Genomic DNA, 24,285 nt, shown 5'->3' on the forward strand with positions numbered 1-24,285 from the left:
TCTAAAACGAATTCACATCAAAAACAAGCTTACCACAAACTGAAATACTTTCTTTTAAATTGAAGGTGCCCTGATTCAAACATTAAAAAACAACAACACAAATCATCACAGTTAAACAAAACACTCATTATCACAGGAATGTCATTATGCACTGCAAGACCCAACGGTCAACTTTATTAAATGAAATGAGTGCAGTTAACTCAAAATTGACTAAAAGTTAATTCTACTCATTTGAAAAGAGTTTTGAACTTAGTTTTGAAGGTAATGAGTTAATTAAATACCTCATTACTTCAACTTAAATGGAGTTAAATGGAGTAAGTTCACAGTAGTCGTATAGATTAGTTTTTTTAAATGTTTTGTCTAGCAATCGAGTTTCTCAAATGGTTTGAGTTGTCTTAACTTATTGGTTTTGCAGTACTCAGTTGGTTTAAGTTCTCTTCATTCATTGGGTTTTACTGTGCTCAAGTTGCTTATTTTACTCAAATAGATTAAGTTCACAGTACTCATTAGGATTAGTTTTTAAACTTAAATGGTTTTTTGCAATCGGTTTTCTCAAATAGTTTGAGTTACCTTCACTTTTTGGGTTTTACAGTGTGCTAAATTATAGACCATTTTTGTGAAACAATTTTCCATAGACCATTTTTTCCATAGACCATTTTTCGTGAACATTTCATGCTTGTTATCAAACTATTTCATAACTGTAACAAGAGGCAATTCAATCATAAACTATTGTTAAAACAGCTATCTTAACATCATTTATCAATATGTGGCTCTTTTTGGATTCTCAGAAGCTAACTAAAATGTAAAAAAGGAAAAATAAAAGATTTTTTTCTGAACATTTCCAGTTATTTAAGGTTTTCCCTTTACTCATTGAATAAAAGTGTCATTAAGCAATTAATAAACTTTTTTTTAAATATCTAAATTTTATTAACTAAATAACTTTTTAAATTTAAACTACTATACTATTTTAGAGTTTTTGCTTTAATGCATAATTCTATGCTCCTACTGTGCAGTTAAAGTCAGAATTATTAGCCCCCCTTTGAATTATTAAACATATTTCCTAAATGATGTTTAACAGAGCAAAGAAATTTTTACAGTATGTATAACAATATTTTTTCTTCTAGAGAAAGTCTTGTTTGTTTTATTTCGGCAAGAATACAAGCAGTAATTAATTTCTTAAAAAAAAAATTTTAAGGTCAAAATGATTAGACCCTTTAAGCTATTTTTTTCGATAGACTACAGAACAAACCATCATTATACAATAACTTGCCCAATTCTAACCTGCCTAGTTAACCTAATTACCCTAAATTTATTAAATTTAGCTTTAAATGTCACTTTTTATTTGTTTATTTATTTATTTTTTTACTTGTATGGAAGTGTCTTGAAAAATATCTAGTAAAATATTAGTTACTGTCATCATGGCAACGATAAAAATAAAACAGGTATTAGAGATAAGTTATTCAAACTGTTATGTTTAAAAATGTGTTGAAAAAAATCTGTTTACCGTTAAACAGAAATTGAGGAAAAAATAAACAGCGGGCTAATAATTCATGGGGGCTACTAACTCTGACTTCAACTGTAGCTAAACATTAGCTGTAAATTTGGTTACAAAAATAAAGAATAGCAAAGCTCAATGTCAGCAAATCTCAGATAAAGGTAGATAGACTGGTAAGCCTACTTTCTGGCAAGTATTCAGAATTAAGCTCAATTCAAGTTTGTTATAAATCCAGATAATTCTATAAACATCAATCATAAAAACAGAAACTAATGCTTAATGTTTGTGTGCTGTTAATTGTCTAGTTTTGTTGAACAAGTATACTTTTTTGTATGCAAACTATCCCACATGTCCAAACTGACATGTTTGCAGCAATGATTGTGTTGAAAGAGAAGCTATGAAGAAACTTGTGTGTGAGTTGGTGTATGTTCATGTGTGCATTATTTGTACATAATTTGCGTCACAGTGTCTGCTGGTGGGTGTGCGCCTTGGATCTGATCTGAATGGTTAAGGACCGCCAGCACAAGCATCTTTTGTGTGGAGATGTTTGTAGTGGGGTGAGTAACAGCGTGACACGGGTGATTAGCAATGCAAAGCTCCGGTGCTGCGCCATAATCTGCACTGGGGAAACATCAACCCTTTCCTGTGCGACTTCTCTTTCGCCACATCTTCTCTTCTCCTCAGGGACCTCACCAACCGCAGGTAAACATCAGCAAAAATACCCACCCTATCAAATACAGTACTAAACCTACCAATTAAACCCTGTCATAATCAACTACCAACCATGTTCAAACCAGCAACCCAATAATCAACCATCTACCGAACCAGTGAAGCCAGCAATCAAACACCTATCTAATTCCTCATTTAGAAAGTTTACAAACCACTCACTGTTAATGAAATGTTCTGATAGATCAAATATATTATTTCATAACACCACTCATGGAAAAGTAAAAGTGTGTATTTAAAGAGATGATGTTGTACAGTATTTCAGTACTTTTATTAATCTCTGTAATGACAGTCATTATTGTATTTCACTAAAACAATAAAACACAAGCATCACCTTACTAACAGATGTAAAACAAATCTATATTATAAAGAAACATGCTTTGAAAGATATATATTGAAGACATCTCATATTTACAGTTACTGAAGACTTTTTAAAATATATATGTATTGTTTTTAGGACAACACTTTTTATTAATCTATTTGCATAATAAGAACTAATGAATATGAATAAATATTGCTGGCCTAAATATTTAAGTTCTTAAATTAACTTCAAAATAAGTCATTTCATCTTACATAAAATGAAACTGACTTAAATCTAACACTGTAAAAAACTCTGCTTTAATATTTCAGTCAAATGAACTTTTCTAGTCATCTCAACCTGCATCAATCAAACAAACTAAAAATATTAAGCTAACCTTTGTAAAATTAAAATAAAAAACAATAGTTGAAGCCTGATTTTTTTTTTAATAAGTTGAAGCAACATACATATATTTGTTCTCTTGACAGTTTGTCATTAAGCATTTTACTGCGCACACTGTAAAAAAAAATCCTGGTTGCCTTAAATTTTTAAGCTGAATCAAATTAACCTTATGAGTCAATTGAACTTGTATTATGTTAAACTGACTTAAAATTAGCTTGTGCAACTTATAAATAATATATATAAATATATATGTTCTAACATGTAAAATATAAGTTAGAACATGATTAACTTCATTTAATAAGTTATAATGACCTAAAAACACTGTAAAAAACAAAAAACTTAACTTAAAATTTGAAGACACAATCTTCAGGACATTTTTGAGTTGACTCAACTTTCAACCCAATTAATGCACTTGACTTGATTCAATTTGAGTAAATTCAAAAATGTCCTGAGGTTGCATTAAAAGTTTAAATTGTGTCAACTTTTTTTTACAGTGCATATGCATATTTTTTACAGGGCTAATTGATTATATAATATTTTACAATGTATGAATGGTATTAAAAATGGTTAACTTAAATCAATTTTTTTTTTTTTTACAATTTATGAGTATGTAATGTTAAACATTAATATAATATCATATATTAAACTACATTAATGAACAAAGTAAACATAAAATGCATTTTAAGCATCATCACTTTGATGTACAGTTGAAGTCAGAATTATTATCCCCCTGAATTATTAGTCCCCTGTTTATTTTCCCCCAATTTCTGTTTAAGGAAGAGAAGATTTTTACAACACATTTCTAAACATAATACATTTAATAACTCATCTCTAATAACTGATTTTTTTATCTTTGCCATGATGACATTAAATTATATTTGACTAGATATTTTTCAAGACACTTCTATAAAGCTTAAAGTGACATTTAAAGGTTTAACTAGGTTAATTAGGTTAACTAGGCAGGTTAGGGTAATTAGGCAAGTTGTTGTATAATGATGGTTTGTTCTATAGACTATCGACAAAAAAAATAGCTTAAAAGGGGCTAATAGTTTTGACCTTAAAATGGGTTTTAAAAAATTTAAAACTGCTTTTATTCTAGCCGAAATAAAACAAATAAGACTTACTCCAGAGGTCAAACTATTATCAGACATACTGTGAAAATGTCCTTGCTCTGGTAATATCACTTGGGAAATATTTAAAAAAGGAAAAAAAAATGTAAAGGCGGTTTAATAATACGAAATTCAACTCTATTTCATATGGCTGTGTATTATTGTAAGTCATTGTCAGCATATTTCTTACCGTTGCCCTTCTAAACTCACTAAAACTCGAGTATTAAAATAATGGACTGTTTGTTAGGTCAATGTCAAATCTGAGTCAAAAGTGAAAGATGGAAGGTACTTGGTGACCTATATCACACAAACACACTCATCCAAGCACACACACACTTGTTCTGTGACTGAACCTACGCTTTCATTGTGCGATGGGAGGAATGGCATTGGCTGCGAGTTCACCGGTCACATGGGTGGCTCTGCCTTCATAAATGGTCACTGAAAGCTGGAGACACTCCATCTGACAGAAGTACACACACACACACACACAAACACACACACACTGGCACACACCGGAGACACGGCGGGTCTCAGAACCCCTCAACACGGGCTCTGCCCATGCCACTAACACCACCTGCGGAGCCTGGTAATGCTTTCTGCTGCTCTGATGCGGTTTTCTGCTGTAGATGTAGCTGCTTTTTATATGTGTGCTTGCTTTTCTTGTGGAATCTAAATGGTTTTGAGTGCTGTTAGGGAGTAATTAGAGTTTTGAAACATTTGTGCAGGACTTTAAAGGACATCTAAGTTATAGCTTGAATGATATATTTTCTTGTGTTGTGCATTGTTTGTGAAGACCTGAATTTGTAGTTGAATTAGACATGGTTATGATGGTGACTTGATGTGATGATGCACAGTAGTTATGCAATTGCTTCGATGCATGCTATTTAGATATCTTTACATGTTTGCATAGGCCATTTTTCAAATGCTTTTGTTTCGTAAAATGTTTCAATGCTTTTGAAAGAAACATGCTCATGTAGACTGCATTTTGTAAAATAAAAAATAAATACAGTAATATTGTAAAATAGTATCTCATTTTAAAATTATTTAATAATCATTAAAATGTTTAAAGGCTTTGTTTATTATTTTAAGCTCAATTTAAAATGTATTCCCGTGATGATGAATTTTCAGCAGCCATTTATTTCATTCTTCATCAGCCCATGATTGTTCAAAAATAATTTTAGTATTATGCATTAGTCATGAAGGGTCTTATAATTATAAATGTAGAAAACAGATGTGTTGCCTGTTTTTGGTACAAGGATTGATGCATTTTTTAAATATATGTAATACTTTATAATATAGTTTTTCAATAATATATAATAAACATTTGTTTACATTAATGTAACGTGTTAATATTAGCATGCAATGCATTATTACAAATCCATTGGTGATGCAGTGTAAATTTGTATTAATATGAAAAGTAGCCAACATTAACAGAGGACATGCTGGTAAAATATAAGCCAATTGTTCACTAGTAGTTCACATTGACTAATGTTACACCTATAAAGTCTTAAAGGTCTAGGCATGGGCCAGTGTAAGATTCTGATGATATGAAAAACTTGGATACAATTTTCAGGATTTGACGGTATTGTAAATGTCTGGCTAAAAAACTAAAACTTTTTTCCCTTTTGGACACAATATTTTTAATTTTGAGAAACATTTATAGTATTCTGGAACAGTAAAAATATCAGGCTGAATAATAAAAATGAATCATTGACTTCTGCTGTCTTCATTTGTTTTAAAAACACAGATTGCTTTAAAATTAAAAATGGCATCTTTGGATATCTTTTCTGCTGGAGATACTGTTGTCCTAAAAAACTTTATGTTACCATACTTTACATATACCATAGGAACGGTATAGCAGACTATTTTGTTGGTTGTAAAACCTTGACTTTTTCCATCCGTGTTATACCTTCAAAACTATTATCATCCCATGCCAAGATAGTTCACCCCAAAATTAACATTTTACTCATGCTCAAGTGGTTGCAAACCTGAATACGGGTTTCTTTAATAGGTTGAACACAAACAAAGATGTTTTAAAGTAAGTTGGAAACTGTTGACCTCCATAATAAGCAAAAACATATACAATGGAAGTCAATGGTTACTGGTTTCCAGCTTTCATCAAATTTCTTCCCAGCAAACAATTTTGTGTTTAATAGACATCTAGTAGACATCTAAACATAGCCGTCCTGGCTAAAACAAGGCTAAACTTGGGCTTTCAGTGAAAATCTAATAGGCGTTGAACAGCCCTAAACTGGACTAGTGGTCAAATAGACAGATTCGACAGACTTTATATGTATAGTTATTCATTTTTGTTTATTTGATGACTAGTCTAGTGTTGGCCTATTCCTAGTTGTCTATTAGATTTTCACTGACAGGCCAAATTTAGCTTTGTCTTAGCCAAGACGACTATGTTTAGACCTCTATTAGAAACAAAAAATGCTAGCTGGGTCCTTTTGTGTGAAGAGTGAGTAAATGACGACAGAATGTGGAGTTTTGAGTGAACTTAGTAACAGTTCAAAAGTTCACCATTGTTTGAAACACAAATCTTTTATAACGTCGTATCCACACTGTCACTTGTGATCAATGTAACGTGTTCTAGCCCAATAAAACAAAGTATTTCTTGAAAAGAGTTCTGAATGAATAATGGCCACTGTTTTGACCGTGCCTGTGAGTGAGTGTATGTGTGTGTGTTTGACTAACAGTGGACTTTTTCTCTGTCTCTCAGATCTGGAACCAAAAATGAACTGGGCGTCATTTTATGCCGTGATCAGCGGCGTGAACCGACATTCCACCGGCATTGGGCGGATTTGGCTGTCTGTCCTCTTCATTTTCCGGATCCTGGTTCTGGTGGTGGCGGCGGAGAGCGTGTGGGGCGACGAGAAAGCGCATTTCATCTGCAACACCCAACAGCCGGGATGCAACAGCGTGTGCTACGACCACTTCTTCCCGATCTCCCACATCCGACTGTGGGCCCTGCAGCTCATCATGGTCTCCACCCCCGCCCTGCTGGTCGCCATGCACATTGCACACCGTCGGCACATCGACAAAAAGTTGTATCGCCAGGCTGGCCGCACCAGCCCGAAAGACTTGGAGGCGATAAAGAACCAGAAGATGAAGATTACCGGCGCCCTCTGGTGGACATATATGATCAGCCTGCTGTTCCGTGTGTTGTTCGAGTCCGCCTTTATGTATCTGTTTTACATGATTTACCCGGGCTATAAGATGTTCCGGCTGGTGAAGTGTGACTCGTATCCGTGCCCAAACATTGTCGACTGTTTCGTGTCCAGGCCGACAGAGAAAACAGTCTTCACTATATTTATGCTGGCGGTGTCCGGCGTCTGTATCCTGCTCAACATCGCCGAAATCGTCTTTCTTGTGGCGAGAGCAACCAGTCGACATCTCAATAACTCCAAAGATTCCGCTGTGGGAGCCTGGATCTCCCAAAAACTCTGCTCCTTCTAGAAGTGCTCGGCCTCAAGCCTTAAATATGTCACTTAAACGCTTATATTTAACGAGGGTTAACAATGATCCGTGTTGGGTAAAGTTCCTAATATATTACAATCTTAAACGCTGTGTTAATTTTAAAAATAAAAATCAACAACCCACACACATAGAGCGCTTAGGCTGCTTTCATATTGCATACGTCCTTTAAAAAGTAGCTAACAACGTAACACTGTTACTTTTTAAGGTGACTTAAGACTGTAATACTTTTAAAAGTAACTTTACCCAACACTGAATATGTCAGTGATGATGTTTTTATGTGTAACTCAGAATACTTTTTAAATTATGTACATAAGCATTACTTATGACATGTATTTACTGCTGCATGAATATACTTATTTGGTAGCTTAAAAAATTCTACAATGAAATAAAATTGAAACATTAATTTATCTGTGCTCACACATTGAGTTGTATTGCAAATGACTAAGAAAAAACAAATTGTATTGCATTTCTTAACTTCTAATGTTACCAGTTGACACACGCAATGCATTTTTTTCAACACATCTCATAATTTCTAAAATATCAAGCTCTACCAAATGGTTGATATGTCGGTTTATGATAAAAGTACTGGAATTAATACATATATGAAAAATCAGAAAATCTGAAGTGCAAGAGCAATTTATTTATTTAAAAAAATTATAATTATCAAAATGAAAATTTTCTGATATTTTCAGATTTTTATTTCTGAAAATCATCTTTATTTTTTAAGGATGCCATAAAATATTTCAGATTCTCATTTAACATGTGTTATTGATTTTTTTTTATTTTTTTTTTACAATAAAACCAAAATCAAGTGTAGTAGTGCAACAGGAATATGTTTGTTTGATTTCTTTGTAAACCAACAATGCTGTGTGTGTAAACAACTATTTAAAACAGTCATTCTTTAAAACAGTCAAAATATGCAACCTTTTGGTAGAGCAGGCAAGTAAAGGGTTAAGAGAAAAAGCTCATATTGTCCTTATACATTTAGATAATCAGTTCTTGACTTCATTTTTTTAGATCAGGTTTTCAGCCGGCTATATAGGTTAAATATGTATTATGTTCAGCAATTTAGGGTCCACCTACATTTATGTCTACTAATATAAGTTGTACCAATATAATCTTATATAACTAATGCAATGTAATGTTATTTGGGATGGGACGATAACCGTTTTCAAGGTAGGCCTATACCACGGTTTAGAAAAGTCAAGGTTTTAAAATTTCCAAAATTTTCTGCTACCATTCCTAAGGTATGTGTAAGATTTATTTATTTGTTTTTGTTTTTTAGAACAACAGTACCTTCACCAGAAAACATATCCAAGATGCCGTTTTAAATAGTAATAAATCTGTGTTTTTAAAACTGATGAAGACAGCAGAAGTCAATGAATTGTTTACTACTCCAAAATATTGAAAATGTTTCTCAAATGTAATATATTGTGTTTAAAGGGGAAACAAGTTTTTGTTTTTTACCCAGACATTTAAAAATAATATATTTAGAGCAGTAATATCAATACCATCAAACAGTGATAATGTTACGCAAGGATATCATTGCATCAGAATCACACTGGCCCATGCCTAAAAGTTGTTTAAAAAACATTTCAGCCAATATTAAATGCTTTTAATCTATTTTGAAACACTTTTTATAATACAAAATCTATTTATGCACATTAATAGGCTATATTTTTGCAAAAGTATTTTAATTAGTCTATATTAAGTAAAACTAAGGATAGACAATTGGCTACATTCAAATAATAATAGAAATACCAGTTTATGATAAAGCACTGATGTTTTTTAGGCTAAAATGAACTTAAGTAAATAAAGTCGAAAGTCTTGACACTCGCCCACTATAACAGGAATAAGGGTGTTATTGGACTGTTAATTTCATTTGTGTGTCTGTACAGTGCATCGCCTCTAGGCGACGCTACATATCCAAAAAGAGCAGCTCTCCATTCAAATCACAGTGACTTAAGTTTTAAGCAAATTTGCAAGGTCAGTCTCTCTGAGATGGCATTTTGTCTTTTTTATCTGTTCATCAACAAAATAATGACAAAATATATATATATAAGTTTTTGATTATTTTTAGTAGGTAATCTGTTATTACAAGCTATTATTTATTAGTAGAATTTGGACTGACACTGACCTATGTACAAAGGTCACCAGGTTCAGTGTCATAATTGCTTAAAGTGTCTTAAAACAAAAAAACAAAGACGGATCTAAATAGATCCCATGTAAATCCGAATGTGTTAATTCATTTAGCATGATTTGAGTATACATTTTAATCAAATCAGAAAAATAATACAATAAATAAAGTAAAATAAAATGATATGCGTTTTAAACTCTGGTTCTTCAATTACCATCCAGTCCACATTTTACCTGCATGTCTTTAGAGAATGTGAAGCATTTTTTGTCTTTTGAAAGCCATTACAGCCTAGTCAATACAAGCACATCCACACATCCCAGTTCTCCTGTCTACCTTGAGCTCTTCAACTCCCATTTGGTCTCTATTAGCTGTTAAACACACTTAAGCGAAAATAAAAAAAGACAAAATGTGTTTCGGCACTGATTTCTTTCAAAGGCCTGTGAGCTCCGCTATTGGTCCTGACAGCTGTCACTCACCGGAGAGACTCTGAGAAACACGGCAGGTGGTACACTCTTCAAAATTCTCCCTATAGGGATTGTGTTCCCTGCCAAAATTAACCCCAACACAGACACACACACACACACACAGATACAGTGTATTTGTATGGGTCGGTTCTCTTTCTGTCTGAGTCGGTGCTGGAGTACAGAAGAAAGTGTGTGTGAGACAGAAGATGTTTGTTTAGATTTGTAGACGTTTGTCTATTTGTGTCTGTGGAATCTTTCTAATTCTGGACCCTAGCAAGGTGAGTTTCATGCTATAGAATTAAATGACACACACACACACACACACACTCACACAGAGACTGAATGAAGCATCTGCCGGAATGAAAAACTCATTTAACACTCTTTCAGATTTATCTAGGTCTTGTTTTCACTTTTAAAAGTTTTGGTTCCTTTCATTTATTAGCATGAATTGCTCTTTGCCTCATTAACGGTTTAAATAACAGTAAAAGAGGTAAGTTTTACACCCATCACATGTTTTTTTTAAAGTAAAAGGAATCCTATATTTAGTATTATGACTAATGTGATTACTTCATGTATGAGTGTGTGTTTATTTATCTGTGAGTGACTAATCACAGTATGTCCCATAAAGGATGTAAACTGGTTTTGAGACACTTTAGTTTTGATCTTTGGTTTTATGTTTCACAGAATGTGTGTGTATTTCTGTGAAAGCACCAAGCTAAAAAAAGAAAACATTAGCTTTCCATTAACTCACACAAAAATCGGAAAATACTTTAGAATATTTATGATTTACTATACTTTTACTTCTTTTATTTCAGCTCTCTAAAGACAGCTCACAAAATCATGAGAATGAGCACTAATTATTTTATATATTAACTTGTATTAGCATAATTTAAGACACAAATTATTTTAGATATTAGATCTCCATTCAATATTTCTGATACATTATTGTAATATCTTTCTTTTTTTTGTATGCATGGAAAATAAAGCTAACATTTTTTCATATTTGGGTCCTTAGTAAGGCTGTTTTGAGTCCATAGCATTTAAAAGCCCACAATTAAGACACTTTAAAATGAAATTGAAAGAAATCTGTAAACATATAATACAGGAGGGATGGTGTGTTTTAGGGTATCTGTACATAAGTGTGTGTAGGGTCAAGTATGTCCACCTGTTTCAGGTCATGCTCAGGCATGAAGGCATGTCAGTCAAACCTCCGGCCCCACGTGACCAAATATAACAATCCATCCCTCAAACATGACAAAGAACTTTCAACACATACATGCATATATACAGTATGAGTAACTGTAATTCTTTTAAACTTAAAACTTTTACTTTTTTAGGACAAATTCATATAAAATCTTACCCAAAACCACCTTTGGGGATGACCTTGTGTAAAAAATGGCATAAAAATAAGACACAAATTAGTTTACTGGAAACATTAAGCAAGTTTTCTTTCTTTTACAATGGATTGTCTGATTTTAGAGGCTATCTAATTTATTTATACACTGGTGTGTTAGTATTACAATTATTTACAACACCTTATCCATACTGTAATGCTTATTTAAATCTTAAATGACACATTTTTATGGGGGATGGGGGGAGGGGGGGCATTGCATAATCAGATATTAAATGATAATTAGCTTGAACTGATTATGCAATTATATAAGCAGAACTAGTGAAGGTACACAGAAATACAACCTTTCAGGGTTATAGGGCAGGAGTCTATCCCAGATTCCTTAGACAGAGGGAGGCGGGGGAAACACTCTGGAGAGATGACAAGTCCATCACAGAGCTTTCACACATCTATAGACAATTCTGAGACTCCAAATTATTTCAACTGTAAGGGGAATCCAGACGACCTGCACTGACACAAGGGAAAACATGCAATCTGGCCTTGGTTTAGGGCTTGACCTTACTACCTTCTTAGCGTGAGGTAACTAATCACTGGCCCACTATAGAAGCTTTTGTACCATGTAGTTCTACAAATTTAGTTATAGGATCTAATCAGTAGACTGGTCCTCCTTTATGTTTTGCAACAACTAGAATGTTGCGGTGGTGTTTTAATTGGTTTATGCCAATATTCTATAGTTCATGATAATGAACCTTCATATTGAATTTTGATATCATGAGCACTCCATAATATAGTGAATATTTATTTATTCTTTAGACTTTCAGAGTGCTTGTTAGGAATATTGACATTGCATTTGCTGGTGTCTATAATAGTGCCAAATTCTTGAAGATAAAATTGGTTAGTTTAAAAGTTTAAAACATGAACGTTTTTACAGAGCTACGTCATGCTAAAATATTGACTGAATGGTCTGAGCAAAAAAGCTTCAATAATTTAACTAAATTCATGATATAAACTATAAAGGCTTTTATTAATCTTAGGTGATGTTCATACCTAATTACGTGTTAAAATCCTATTTGTGACAGCGCCAACAGAATAGTGGTTAAGTGCCTTGACATTTAGCACTAAAGTTCTCACGGTGACCGGAGTTCGATTTGCCAATCTTTCTTCTCTGTGTGCGCTGCATGATTTCCTCTCAGTACTATCCAACATTCTAGACCAGAGGTCACCAACCTTTTTGAAACTGAGAGCTACTTCTTGGGTACTGATTAATGTGAAGGGCTACCGGTTTGATAAACACTTCTTTAATTACAAATGTTCTCAATTCACTTTTAATGATATGTTATTATTAATAATTTATGGCATCAATCTATGTGAAGACACCGATCATGTTAATGATTTCTCACAAAAGTTCTCAGCTATGATTTAACAAGGTAGGAAAATATCAATATGCAACACTTCATTTGTCTGAAATAAGTTTTAAAGTTTTTTTTATATATAACTTAATGTCATTTTCAATTTTTCACCAATGCAAGTGTGAATTAAAAAGAATAGCTCAAAAACTGGTCCGAGGTGCTATGGTGAGCTATTTTTAGAACAGGCCCACGGGTAACTCGTGATCCTTGTGGGCTACTTGGTGCCACGGGCATCATGTTGGTGACCCTTGTTCTAAACATTAACGGTTAAAAACCCCTAAAAAATAAATCTTACAAAATCCTAGATGTAGTCTAATCACAAGTTGTAATTGTTTTGTTAAATAGAGTTAATAACTAATAAAATTCCGTTGTATTTTAACTAAAATTAAAAAAAGTAACTGCAACAAATATGACTTTTCTTACAGTTGATTTTAAAGGATTAACTAATGTTTACCAACAAGATTTTGTTGTAAAGTGTTACCTTTTGTACTTAAAAACCTGTTGAAATTAAATTTGATTGAAACCTTAACTTATGTACAGTTGAAGACAGAATTATTAGCCCCCTTTGATTTTTTTTTTCTTTTTAAAATATTTCCCAAATGATGTTTAACAGAGCAAGGGCATTTTCACAGTATGTCTGACAATATGTTTTCTTCTGGAGAAAGTCTTATTTGTTTTATTTTATTAGCTGTAAAGTAGTGTCTTGAAAAATATCTAGTCAAATATTATTTACTGTCATCATGGCAAAGATGAAATAAATCCACTGTTAGAGACGAGTTTTGAAAACTATTATGTTTAAAAATCTGTTGAAAAAAATCTTCTCTTTGTTAAACAGAAATTGGGGAAAAAATAAACAAGCAGCCTAATAAATCAGGGGGGCTAATAATTCTGACTTTAACTGTATATACAATAAAGTGATACACTATCTATTGCACGGGTGCCTGAACTTTTTCATATGAAGGGCCAAAAACCAAATATCATTGATAGCCATGGGCCGAAGATAAATATACCTATTTTACCTACCTAACTATTTCAAATTGAAGTTGTTATTCATATTGTTTTTTCATCATTTTAAAAAATAAATAGAAAACATTAATTTGAATTGCATTGACTAAAGCAGTTTATCTTTTTAAATTATAGCTTATTCCAATAAAAACATGAACAATCACATCTATAACACAGTGGAGTTCAATGCTGAATACACTAGTCAAGCAGAATCTGCCTGCCTAATTTACACCATTTAAATAGAAATTTCAGATTGGGCATCTTTGGTCTATGGTAATAGTCGCAGCAAGAAAATTTGATAGTCATAAGCCCAATTTTATGTATGGACGTATATCACTGGTAGTTCCTATTGTGCTGGGTTTAAGCTTGATCCGAAGTAGGTACTATTTCTGTTTCTGCAAAATATGTACTTGTGAACATGCCAAAATGCATACCCTTCAACCAATAGTTCTATGAATACATTGGTGTGAAAGGCACTTATATCACGTTTCAATTAACTTGCGCAGCTTCCTCTGCCTTTTCCCCTTCTTTATAGTTCTCTAGAAATTGTAACTGAAAGCAGATGATTCATTAAAAATGCTTAAATTCAGTTGAGCCAGAAATGTACGCAATACTGATTTCTGCATGTATCTGCAGGTGGATGCACTGCAGCGATGGGAGACTTTAGCTCTCTTGGGAAGCTTTTAGAAAGCGCCCAGGAACATTCTACAGTGGTGGGCAAAGTCTGGCTCACCGTCCTATTCATCTTCCGTATCTTGGTGCTCAGTGCTGCCGCAGAGAAGGTTTGGGGTGACGAGCAGTCTGGCTTCACCTGTGACACCAAACAACCTGGTTGTCAGAATGTGTGTTACGATGTAACCTTCCCCATCTCTCACATCCGATTCTGGGTGCTCCAGATCATCTTCGTCTCAACCCCAACACTGATCTATCTGGGCCATATCCTCCACCTGGTGCGCATGGAGCAAAAACTAAAAAGCAATGAAACAAGCGGAGCAGACAAACAAGCACTTCTGGGCCACAAACCAAAAGGTCCCATACGTGATGAACAGGGGAAGATCTGTCTGAAGGGAGTCTTGCTGCGCACGTATGTCTTCAACATCATCTTCAAAACACTGTTTGAGGTGGGCTTCATTGTGGCACAGTATTTCCTCTATGGATTTGAGCTCAAGCCTCTGTACACCTGCAGCAGGTGGCCTTGCCCAAACACTGTCAACTGCTACATCTCGAGACCGACAGAAAAAACCATCTTCATTATTTTCATGCTGGCCGTAGCCTGTGTCTCTCTGCTGCTCAACCTGGTGGAGATGTATCACCTGGGCTTTACCAAGTGCAGACAGGGTCTCCGTTACCGGCGTGCTCACTCAGTCTGCGACACTGAGTCTAAAGTGCCTAGTGAGGACGTTGTTGTTCCTTTTGTGCAAAATTACCCTTATTTTCCTGCTCACGCACCTCCTCCGGCTTCCTTTCCCACAGAGCCGCACTTCAACCTCTCAGAACCTGATGGGACCTTTCCGGTTCATAACAGCCGCTCTGTTTACAAGCAAAACCGAGAGAACATGGCTGTAGAGCGCAACGGCAAACCTGACACTGCTGATGTTAAGATCAGCAAAACAGTGAGCTCTGTACCCGGATCACCATCAAGCCAGCAGCGCAGGCCCAGCCATTCGAGTCGCTATAGCAGCAACAAGACCAGGATGGATGACCTCAAAATCTGAGCAGAAGGAAACGAGAGAGTCTTGACTCCATTACTGAATGTGGGATCTCCCGTTCTGAACAACTAAAGAGAGTCCCTCTCCCGCTCACAGGCAACATGCGAACGATGAGGTTCATTTATCGAGGTGTCATTTAGAGTGACATCAGAATCAGGGAGTTTGAATGTGAACTGATGTGAAGCTTTACTTGAATTCATTTTGTGGGAATATTGCAATCACATGATCAAGTATTGAACAGATCGATGACTGAGTCATAGACTGAATCATGTGGGAGCCCTTTTTCTCCAAATTACATATTGGAAATATATTTATGGTATTGAGTTATCATATACTAGGCCATAATTAAGACATAAAGAGTAAAATTCTGATAACGGCCATCCAAGACAAAGAAAGAAAGTCAAAATCTTGTAAATAAATAAATTAAGAAGTATATCCTGTGCTCAGCATAATTGAGTACACCCCATTTTGAAAATGAATATTTGTATCCATTTTTCAGTGAAAATAGGCAATGTATTGTGGTGCATTTAAACAAAACAAATTTATTAAACAGATATATTTATTCAAATAATATTTTAGTCAAAACATATTTACAAATTGAAAGATAATACAATTAAATTTAAGCAAAATATTGCAAAAATAAATTACAACCTACAAAATATTTTTGCTTCTCTTGATTTTTCCCGTTTTTTTTTATTTGTATTTAATATTTTTTTATAACATATATTTGGGTGTACTAGTTTTTGGACTATTACCATAAGTTATTTTGTAAGATAAGCTCCAGATTTAGCTTCAGTACTGACAAATCTAATGTATATGCACAAATATAATTGTATAGCTTCCTATTAAAAATATGAATAAAAAAAAGAGATTAATGAGGGGTGTACTTATTTATGCTGAGCATTGTAAGAATTTATACAAGTTTTTTTTAAATTAGATTTTTCACTTACAATTTTGACTTTTCCATCGTAAATTGCACTTTTTGAGTCATAACTTAAAATTCATGACATAATTATAAATGTATTTAATAGTTTAATAGAATAAGTATGCAATAGCAAATACGAAGAAACAGAAAGGTGGAGGAAATAAAAATTCTGTATGTCTTATCTATGCTTAATATGTCGAAAACGACAGTTCTTGCCTTGTCACTTTTATGTTAGGAACTGCATAATTAAATGAAACCATATTTTCAGTTCAAAAGTAGCTTGCAGTGGTGGATAAAGAAAAACTGAAGAATTTTTAACATTTAGAGGGATAATTCTTATTCTGATTATTCTGGAGGACTTGCTTTTCAATTACCAACAATAAAACACTTAAGAGATTTACGGGTATAATGTTTAAATTTAGTATTTTTTTGTTTGTATTGCGTTTTTGAAAGAGGGGGCTGACTGTAGAGGAAAACTGATGTATTTATATTCTATCAGTGGCAAAGCTGATCATATTTTACAAGTCAACAACATACAACCATTACATCATCTTGTCTACAGTCCTGATGACCTCTGCCAGGTGTTCACAGTGTGTGTGTCTATAACCTGCAGAAATCTTTTCAGCCAGAGAACCAGCACTGTATGAATGTAACGTCCACACATTCTCAGCATGTAAACATGATTGATATCAAGCAAAGTTGCTATGTGTGTGTTCACGTCTTAAATAAACACTGAAGACTATTCTTAGAGAGATGAAATGAGTGCCCAGAGACACCCTGTATGTGTGTGTGTGTCCGGTTTGAAACCTGACACAGGTCTGGCAGACAGACGGGAAGGAGCTCTGATTGGCTAAATATGCTCTATTAGGCAAGAGTACAGCCTGGCTTAAGAAGTTGCCAAGAGCATCTCAGCAGATCCAAAAATTTACAGTGACACTAAACAGTTAGGGATTGTAAACATCCGTATAGCTGTGCTTCTTTTGAACAGCCTTCCTGTCTACAGTCCATCAAGCACAGCATCAGCCTGACCAAAACGAGCCCCAGAAGTTACTAATAGGCGGAAAATGCAACACTCATGCATGCACTGCATAGTTATGTTAGCATTTTGCTAGGCTGAGAACTGGATACACACAGTAAGGACAATATATATATGCACATATTCACACATGATGTTAGGTAAAATTAAATTAATGTTTTTTTTTTAAATAAATGGAATATATATCAAGGATAAGACAATTTTAGTACAAAACATTGTAGTTAACTAAAAGAGAACCTACTTTTAGCTGGGAAGCTTACCTTGTGTTGGAAAATCTGTCATTTTGGTAAGCTCCATCTCCATGACCGGAGACCTTCCTCTAGAGAGAGACATAACATCTGCGTCAAGTCCACATGAATGAAAGTTCAGCCAATTTATGTTTTCTAAATCAAGTTCTCTTTTCGCTGTCAGCGCATATATAATTTCTTTGTTAATTGTAGCAATATTATATAAACGTGGTCACAGAAATAACCTGGAATCCTAATAGAAACGTATACAGTGGACTGTGTAATGTGGACTTAAATCCACCCACTACTTAGCGTACACTAACTTTGGGAGCTACTAATCAACAGTACTCTGAAATATTTACTGGAGCAGTGCAATTAATGTAAACCTACAATTCGTCATTAATATTTTAACCCTTTATTTTTCGTTTCTAAAAGAAGTCAATATATAATCAACAGTTTATATGAGCAATATTGCACTGCTACGAGTGTGATATTGCATTTATACAAAAGTGTATAAAAAAGAAAATCAAACACAAAGAGTTTAAAAAACCTTTTGTTTGAGGAACTACTTTCTTCCACCACTCATTCACATCTGTAGCTGACGGCAGAACAGCAGAAACCGTTGCCAGTTTACACACATCACTTTAAGCTATCATTTAAATGATTCTCTAGCGTAATGACTAAAGTGATGACAAAACAGGTGATTTTGCTGACATTTTAAAATTGTAAGGCTGAACGGCATAAAATGCCATCAGTCTACAGAGATTTCCCAGTATTCCTACTGTTGCAATCGGGATTTCACAATAATTAACCCAGAAAAAGTCAGAGCAAAGCAAACACTTCCAGTTATAGCCTACATGCAAAGTCATGATAATTATTTACCCAAATATGAATAAAAGAGACGATTATTGATTATCATTTGAATTAATTCACACGAAATAAAGTGAAACAAGATTATAAAACTCCAGCGCATTAAACACACGCGTCTTTAATTTACCGCGAAACACCGAGTAGACGCGCACCTCAATTTAAAGCACAGATAGCGTGACCGTCTCTTTCTGAACCGCAGATGGCGTGACCGCAGTCAGTTTCTGTGGTGTAAATACAGCACTACACAATACAAAAAGTGAGCTCGACTCAGAATGTCACTTACCTGATTTATAATGAATTGTTCAGCTGTAGTTACTCAGAGAAATTGCTGTTTTTCTTCCATAAGGACTTATTATGCGGTCTCTCGCCATCTTGTGGCGGAACGTCGACTGTCACTTTCTTTGGTCTGCTCAAACAGATGCACTGAAAAAATAGGCACTATTCTTACAAACAAACTGCATAGTTGCAACCTAAACAACTTTATTCTCGAATAAAAAGCCTCAAAATTACATTATGTTGTACAACAGAACTGTGTCCTCTGCTTTTGCTTGTCTCTGCATGTGGGCAGAGTAATGCACAAGGGTAAAGAGGCAGTACGACTGTTATTTGCAAAATATCGCACGACTATTCGCCAATCAGATTCATGAGCCAGACAGAACTGTTGTATAAATTTTTATATAAATTGTATAAATATTGTATTGTATAAATGTTTATAGTTTGCTTTACATGTGCAATTCCTTTTTAATGGGCTTTTTTTTGGTATACATGATAGGCTACCATTGTTAGTAAGTTTTAAATAGATTAAGTTGTAGCTTGCATAAAGTGTTTAGAAATAAAACAAAGATAATAAAAAAATTATCATTATTGATATATTCAGCAATCTTCAATAAGTTATTAATAAAGCTGGAACACTTTAACAAAACATGAATATTTTCATATATTGCAAGCTTATAGAATAAAAAACCAAATGCTATACTGTGATTAAACGTGGACAAATATGTTTAAAAACTATACGTTTCATATATTTCACTTGTGATTTTAACATTTTTGCCAGTTTTCTTTCGTGGTCTCTTAATTTTCAAGAACAGATACTGTCAATCCTTTACCTGAACAAGCTAATTAAAAAGCTTGACACTTCACAACACAAGATCCAAATTGCATAGGTGTCAAAGTCAACTCATAGAGGGCCGCAGCTCTGCACAGTTTTGCTCCAACCCTAATCAAACACAGCTGATCCAACTAATCAAGGTGTTCAGACTATTTTGAACTCTTTAATTATATGAATCAGCTGTTTGTTTAGGATTGGAGTAAAGCAGTGCAGAGCTGCGGCCCTCCAGGAGTTGACTTTGAAAATCCGTACCCTCATAAAACAATAAACAGTCAGAAGACTCCCTTTTTTTTTAAAAAAAAATCTGCATGTCTCATAAAAGGTACTGCTGCAGTGGCAAGGGCCAGAGGACATAAATGACAAGCTGTGCCACAACATGACCTTCATGAAGCATGTAACCTTCTAATGTCTTTCATAAAACGCAGACAAGCAGATCTCAGCAGGGACCCGTCTGTACTCCTGCATACTTATAGAAGAGCGTCTGCACCTGCAGCTCAGATCAATCCCTCTATCGACAGCACAGAGGATATCCCGTGTCTCACTCCACCTGTTCTAAAGGATCAACTTTCTCTACCAACACTGATGTTTCTCCTAGAACAGGATGAGACATTACAGAGAATGATTCTTTGTATTTTGTAGTACATTTTATTTTATCATTAAACTTCCATAAATATGACAATTTATGAAGCACAAACAGATTATAAAACAGATATCTCTTTTAGACAAAAACAGAAATAAAAAATTAAGTAATTTTTTTTTAAATGAGATTTTCACTCACAATTTTGACTTTTCCATCGTAATTTGCACTTTTTATGTCATAACTTAAACTTCATGACATAACTGTAAATGTATTTAACATTTTATGTAATAAGTATGCCATAACAAGGCCATAACCACTGCTTGGCGTGAACAATTAGTTTTTAAGGTATGAAGAAATAGAAAGGTGGAGGAAATGTTAATTCTGTATGTCTTATCTAAACTTAATATGTCGAAAACGTCAGTTCTTGCCTTTTTTGTTAGGAATTGCATAATTAATGCAACCATATTTTCATTTCAAAAGTAGTTTGCAGTGGTGGATAAAAAAAATTGAGGAATTTTATAATATTTACAGGGACAATTCTGGCATTTCTGATTATTCTGAAGGACTTGCTTTTCAATTACCAACATTAAAACACAGACAGTCCCGTGTCTCACTCAACCTGTCCTGGAGGATCAACTTTCTCTACCAACACTGATGTTTCTCCTAGAACAAGATATAAGAGACATTACAGAGAACGAGTATTTGTATCTTACAGAACATTTTATTTTATCATTAAACTTCTATAATGGGACAATTTATGAAGCACAAACAGATTATAACAAAGATAAATCTTTTAGACAAAAACAAAAATAAGCCAAAAGTTTTTTTTAAATGAGATTTTTCACTCACAATTTTGACTTTTCCATCGTAATTTGCACTTTTTATATCATAACTTAAACTTCATGACATAACTGTGAATTTATTTAACATTTTATGTAATAATTATGCCATAGCTAGACCACAGCCACTATTTCGGGCGAACAATTAGGTTTTTTTAAGGCATAAAGAAACAGAAAGGTGGAGGAAATGATAATTATGCATGTCTTATATGTCAAAAACGACAATTCTTGCCTTGTCACTTTTTTTGTTGGGGATTGCATAATTAATGCAACCATATTTTCATTTCAAATGTAGTTTGCAGTGGTGGATGCAGAAAAATTGAGGAATTTCTAACATTTAGAGGGACAATTCTGGCATTTCTGATTATTCTGAAGGACTTGCTTTTCAATTACCAACAATAAAACACAGACAGACCCGTGTCTCACTCAACCTGTCCTGGAGGATCAACTTTCTCTACCCATACTGATGTTTCTCCTAGAACAAGATAAGAAACATTACAGAGAATGATTGTTTGTATCTTTCCGTATACATTTTATTTTATCATTAAACTTCCATAAATGTGACAATTTATGAGGCACAAACAGATTATAACAAAGATAAATCCTTTAGACAAAAACAGAAATAAAAAAATTAAGTAAAAAAATGACCACATTATTACCCTCCAGCACATGTAATACAACAAATACAGCAAGAGAGCGACTCCGAGAAGATGGAACACATAATAATAATAATAATAATTAAATTTTCAATGCAATTCCTTCAGCAAAGTGTTTTTGTTTTCTCTCCCCCTCTCTCTATTTCTTGTGCAAGAATGCAAAACCATAACAGAATCTTTCTGCTCAGTCAAATTAACGGAAAAATACTCACTACTCTGAGGTGCCTTTAGCTTTAAAGGAACACAATTACTGCATTACGCAAATAACAAAAACAGTTTCGCTGGTGTAGAGCTGACGCAGCGGCACACAGAATAACCACAAAACAAAAACATACATTCCTGCATTCATCGAGCTCTCAACACTTAACAAGAGTCAAACAGAAGAACGATTCTGCATATTCATTGGTCTGTTTAAAGCATAGGTCTTGATTCCTGGAGGGCCGCAGCTCTGCACAGTTTTGCTCCAACCCTAATCAAACACAGCTGATTTAACTAATCAAGGTGTTCAAGACTAATAGAGACTATTAAGCAGGTGTGAGTTGGAGGTGATGGGAGCTAATATATGCAGAGCTGCGGCCCTCGAGGAATTGAGTTTGAGACCATCGGTTTAAAACATTATACAATGTCTCTTACGATTGGTGATTCGTCACTTAATGTTTCCTACTGATTACATGAACTGACTTTGCATATAATTTACAGCACAATAGTTAACATTATTTTCTTGCTAAAGCATTTCAGCATGTTCCGTATGATATTTCTTTGTAAAATTATGCCAGAAAACATCTTGTTCTGCGACAAAACTCAAACAAATTGATAAACTCATTTCCAAAGTAACTGAAATAAATGCTTAGTGTTATCAATAAGAGGAAAAATGTTAAATGGAAGCACTTGTGATATTCGTACTGAAGACCTGAATCAAAAACTAATAAGGCATAAAGCACAGATTCCGGTTTGTAGACACAAACACATTCAGTAAATCAGAATTGAACAGATATCATCTGGAATCCTAACACAGACCTTCAATACGGTGGAATGTGAAATGATTTGGACTAAACTCCGCCTCCTGATTAGCATAATGCCAGTCTGGGCGTTTCTAATCAAGCTTCTACAGAAACGACAGCAAGTTTCATTTCCAAGATCACTGGAGCAGCATAAATAATGTAAGGCGACGGATGTGTAATTAGTCGTGATGAATTCTAAAACGCTAGAGTTTTTAGCAGATCAACAGCATAGCTTTTTGATTTCCCTTGGATTCATCCTTTCTTTTGTGGTCCTACATGTGCTTGTGTGTATTAGGGCAGGCGGGGAATGAGCGATTACTGAATAGCTAAAGTAGGCCTTCCTCCCAAATCACACGTGTTAGCATTCATAATAATACACTATGTTCAGTGTGTGTGTGTGTGTGTGTGTGTGTGTGTGTGTGTGTGTGTGTGTAATTCCCTCATAACAATAGAAGCACAATATCTCACACCAATCATCTATATTACACAAATAACATCTAACACGAATCATTTATGTTACATAAAAATACTCTCGCTCATTTTTGACCTCACTTCTTACCTTTTCAGTGCCAGCGTCTGTAAAGAAATAGAATGATTGGTAGCGACACAAGTGTTTCACACACACTGACCTTTAGTAGTTGCACAAACAAAGAAAGAGAGTGTTTATGGCTTTTAGGGCAGTGTTTTGCTGTGATTGCTCTGAAAGTGTGCATTAGTGTGCGTCTTTGAGCTGGTTTTTGCGTGCGCGAGTGATCAAAGTGTCCGTGTTAACGACCCGTTCAAAGAAGCGAACGACAGATGGTTCATTCAGGAGAGAAGCCAAAATCTGCTCGAAGGAGAAACTCCAGTCTCCGTCTCTGACCGTGCAGGGCGAGCTGGGGGTGTCTGTTGGCGTGTCCAGCACTGGGCTGCTGGTTTCAGTGGGACTGCTGGTGGGTGTGGAAGGGTGCGAGGTTGAGTTCGGGGTGATGTCAGAGTGAGATGGAGCAGTTTCGTGTTGACTGACAGGAGACTCGGGTTGGTCGTGGGTGCTTCGACTCTCAGCGGGGGTCTCGGATTCAGGGCTGGTGGGTTTTGTTGGGGAGGATTCTGGCTGAGATGTGCTGGTGGGTGTAGTTTGGGGTGTTTTCTGCGGGCTGCTGTCTTGTAGTTTCCGTCCCACTTCCTCCATGCGCAACAGAAGACTGGTCACTCGTGCCACAGCGCGGTACAGGCTCTCCTCCTCCTCATCGCCGTGGAAAACGCTGTACAGAGTCTTGGTCAAACTAATGAACTGCACCTGCAACACACAGTCCATTTCAGTCATCTGATCTGGCTGACTGATAACTATGACAAATCAGTGCAGATATGACCATAATGAAGTGTTTTAGGGTGCTTTCACACCTGTAGATTTATTGTTTGTTTCGAAACTGGGATTCTAATTGTTATAATGTTTATTTTAGTTCATGGTTTAAT

The 24,285-nt window shown here is 34.8% G+C and overlaps 3 protein-coding genes and 1 long non-coding RNA gene across 10 annotated transcripts in view; 2 read left to right on the forward strand and 2 right to left on the reverse strand.

The window, feature by feature from the left end:
• Positions 1 to 165: 165 nt before the first annotated feature.
• gjb1a (gap junction protein beta 1a) lies at positions 166 to 7,920 on the forward strand. 3 transcript variants are annotated; one of them, XM_073949727.1, is made up of 3 exons: positions 166 to 314; positions 1,962 to 2,197; positions 6,756 to 7,920. In XM_073949727.1, exons 2-3 carry the CDS (start codon positions 1,999 to 2,001, stop codon positions 7,490 to 7,492), a joined length of 936 nt encoding a protein of 311 aa, XP_073805828.1. In that variant the 5' UTR covers positions 166 to 314; positions 1,962 to 1,998; the 3' UTR covers positions 7,493 to 7,920. The 3 variants fall into 3 exon arrangements, with proteins under 3 accessions (XP_073805828.1, NP_001349358.1, NP_571886.2); NM_001362429.1 differs by lacking the exon at positions 166 to 314 and having other exon boundaries at positions 2,026 to 2,197; NM_131811.3 differs by lacking the exons at positions 166 to 314; positions 1,962 to 2,197 and adding an exon at positions 4,484 to 4,616.
• Positions 7,921 to 8,306: 386 nt separating this feature from the next.
• On the reverse strand, positions 8,307 to 19,183 carry LOC141385805 (uncharacterized). Its single transcript, XR_012406842.1, has 4 exons — positions 18,930 to 19,183; positions 17,810 to 17,868; positions 11,807 to 11,970; positions 8,307 to 11,376 (listed from the first exon to the last, which is right to left on the reverse strand). It is a non-coding gene; the product is annotated as an uncharacterized lncRNA (long non-coding RNA).
• On the forward strand, positions 10,231 to 17,253 carry gja2 (gap junction protein, alpha 2). Of its 2 annotated transcripts, XM_021476053.3 has the most exons (2): positions 10,231 to 10,392; positions 14,516 to 17,253. In XM_021476053.3, exon 2 carries the CDS (start codon positions 14,533 to 14,535, stop codon positions 15,592 to 15,594), a length of 1,062 nt encoding a protein of 353 aa, XP_021331728.1. In that variant the 5' UTR covers positions 10,231 to 10,392; positions 14,516 to 14,532; the 3' UTR covers positions 15,595 to 17,253.
• Positions 19,184 to 21,681: 2,498 nt separating the features above from the next.
• The window catches only part of tbc1d8b (TBC1 domain family member 8B), a 33,797-nt gene continuing 31,193 nt past the window's right edge, over positions 21,682 to 24,285 (reverse strand). For all 4 annotated transcript variants that reach the window (XM_009301355.5, XM_005165180.6, XM_009301353.5 and 1 more), the window contains 1 exon segment: positions 21,682 to 24,109. In XM_009301355.5, the coding sequence (XP_009299630.1) occupies positions 23,543 to 24,109 (567 nt within the window). In that variant the 3' untranslated portion in view covers positions 21,682 to 23,542.

This window comes from Danio rerio, chromosome 5 (assembly GCF_049306965.1).
Source record: "Danio rerio strain Tuebingen ecotype United States chromosome 5, GRCz12tu, whole genome shotgun sequence".
Lineage (NCBI taxonomy): Eukaryota > Metazoa > Chordata > Actinopteri > Cypriniformes > Danionidae > Danio > Danio rerio.

Excerpts from the sequence above, each read along its gene's own strand:
- gja2 (XM_021476053.3), top strand. The coding sequence starts at position 14,533 with ATGGGAGACTTTAGCTCTCTTGGGAAGCTTTTAGAAAGCGCCCAGGAA.
- gjb1a (XM_073949727.1), top strand. The coding sequence starts at position 1,999 with ATGGTTAAGGACCGCCAGCACAAGCATCTTTTGTGTGGAGATGTTTGT. Across the intron at positions 2,198-6,755 it reads AGGGACCTCACCAACCGCAG|ATCTGGAACCAAAAATGAAC; the intron begins GTAAACATCAGC and ends TCTGTCTCTCAG.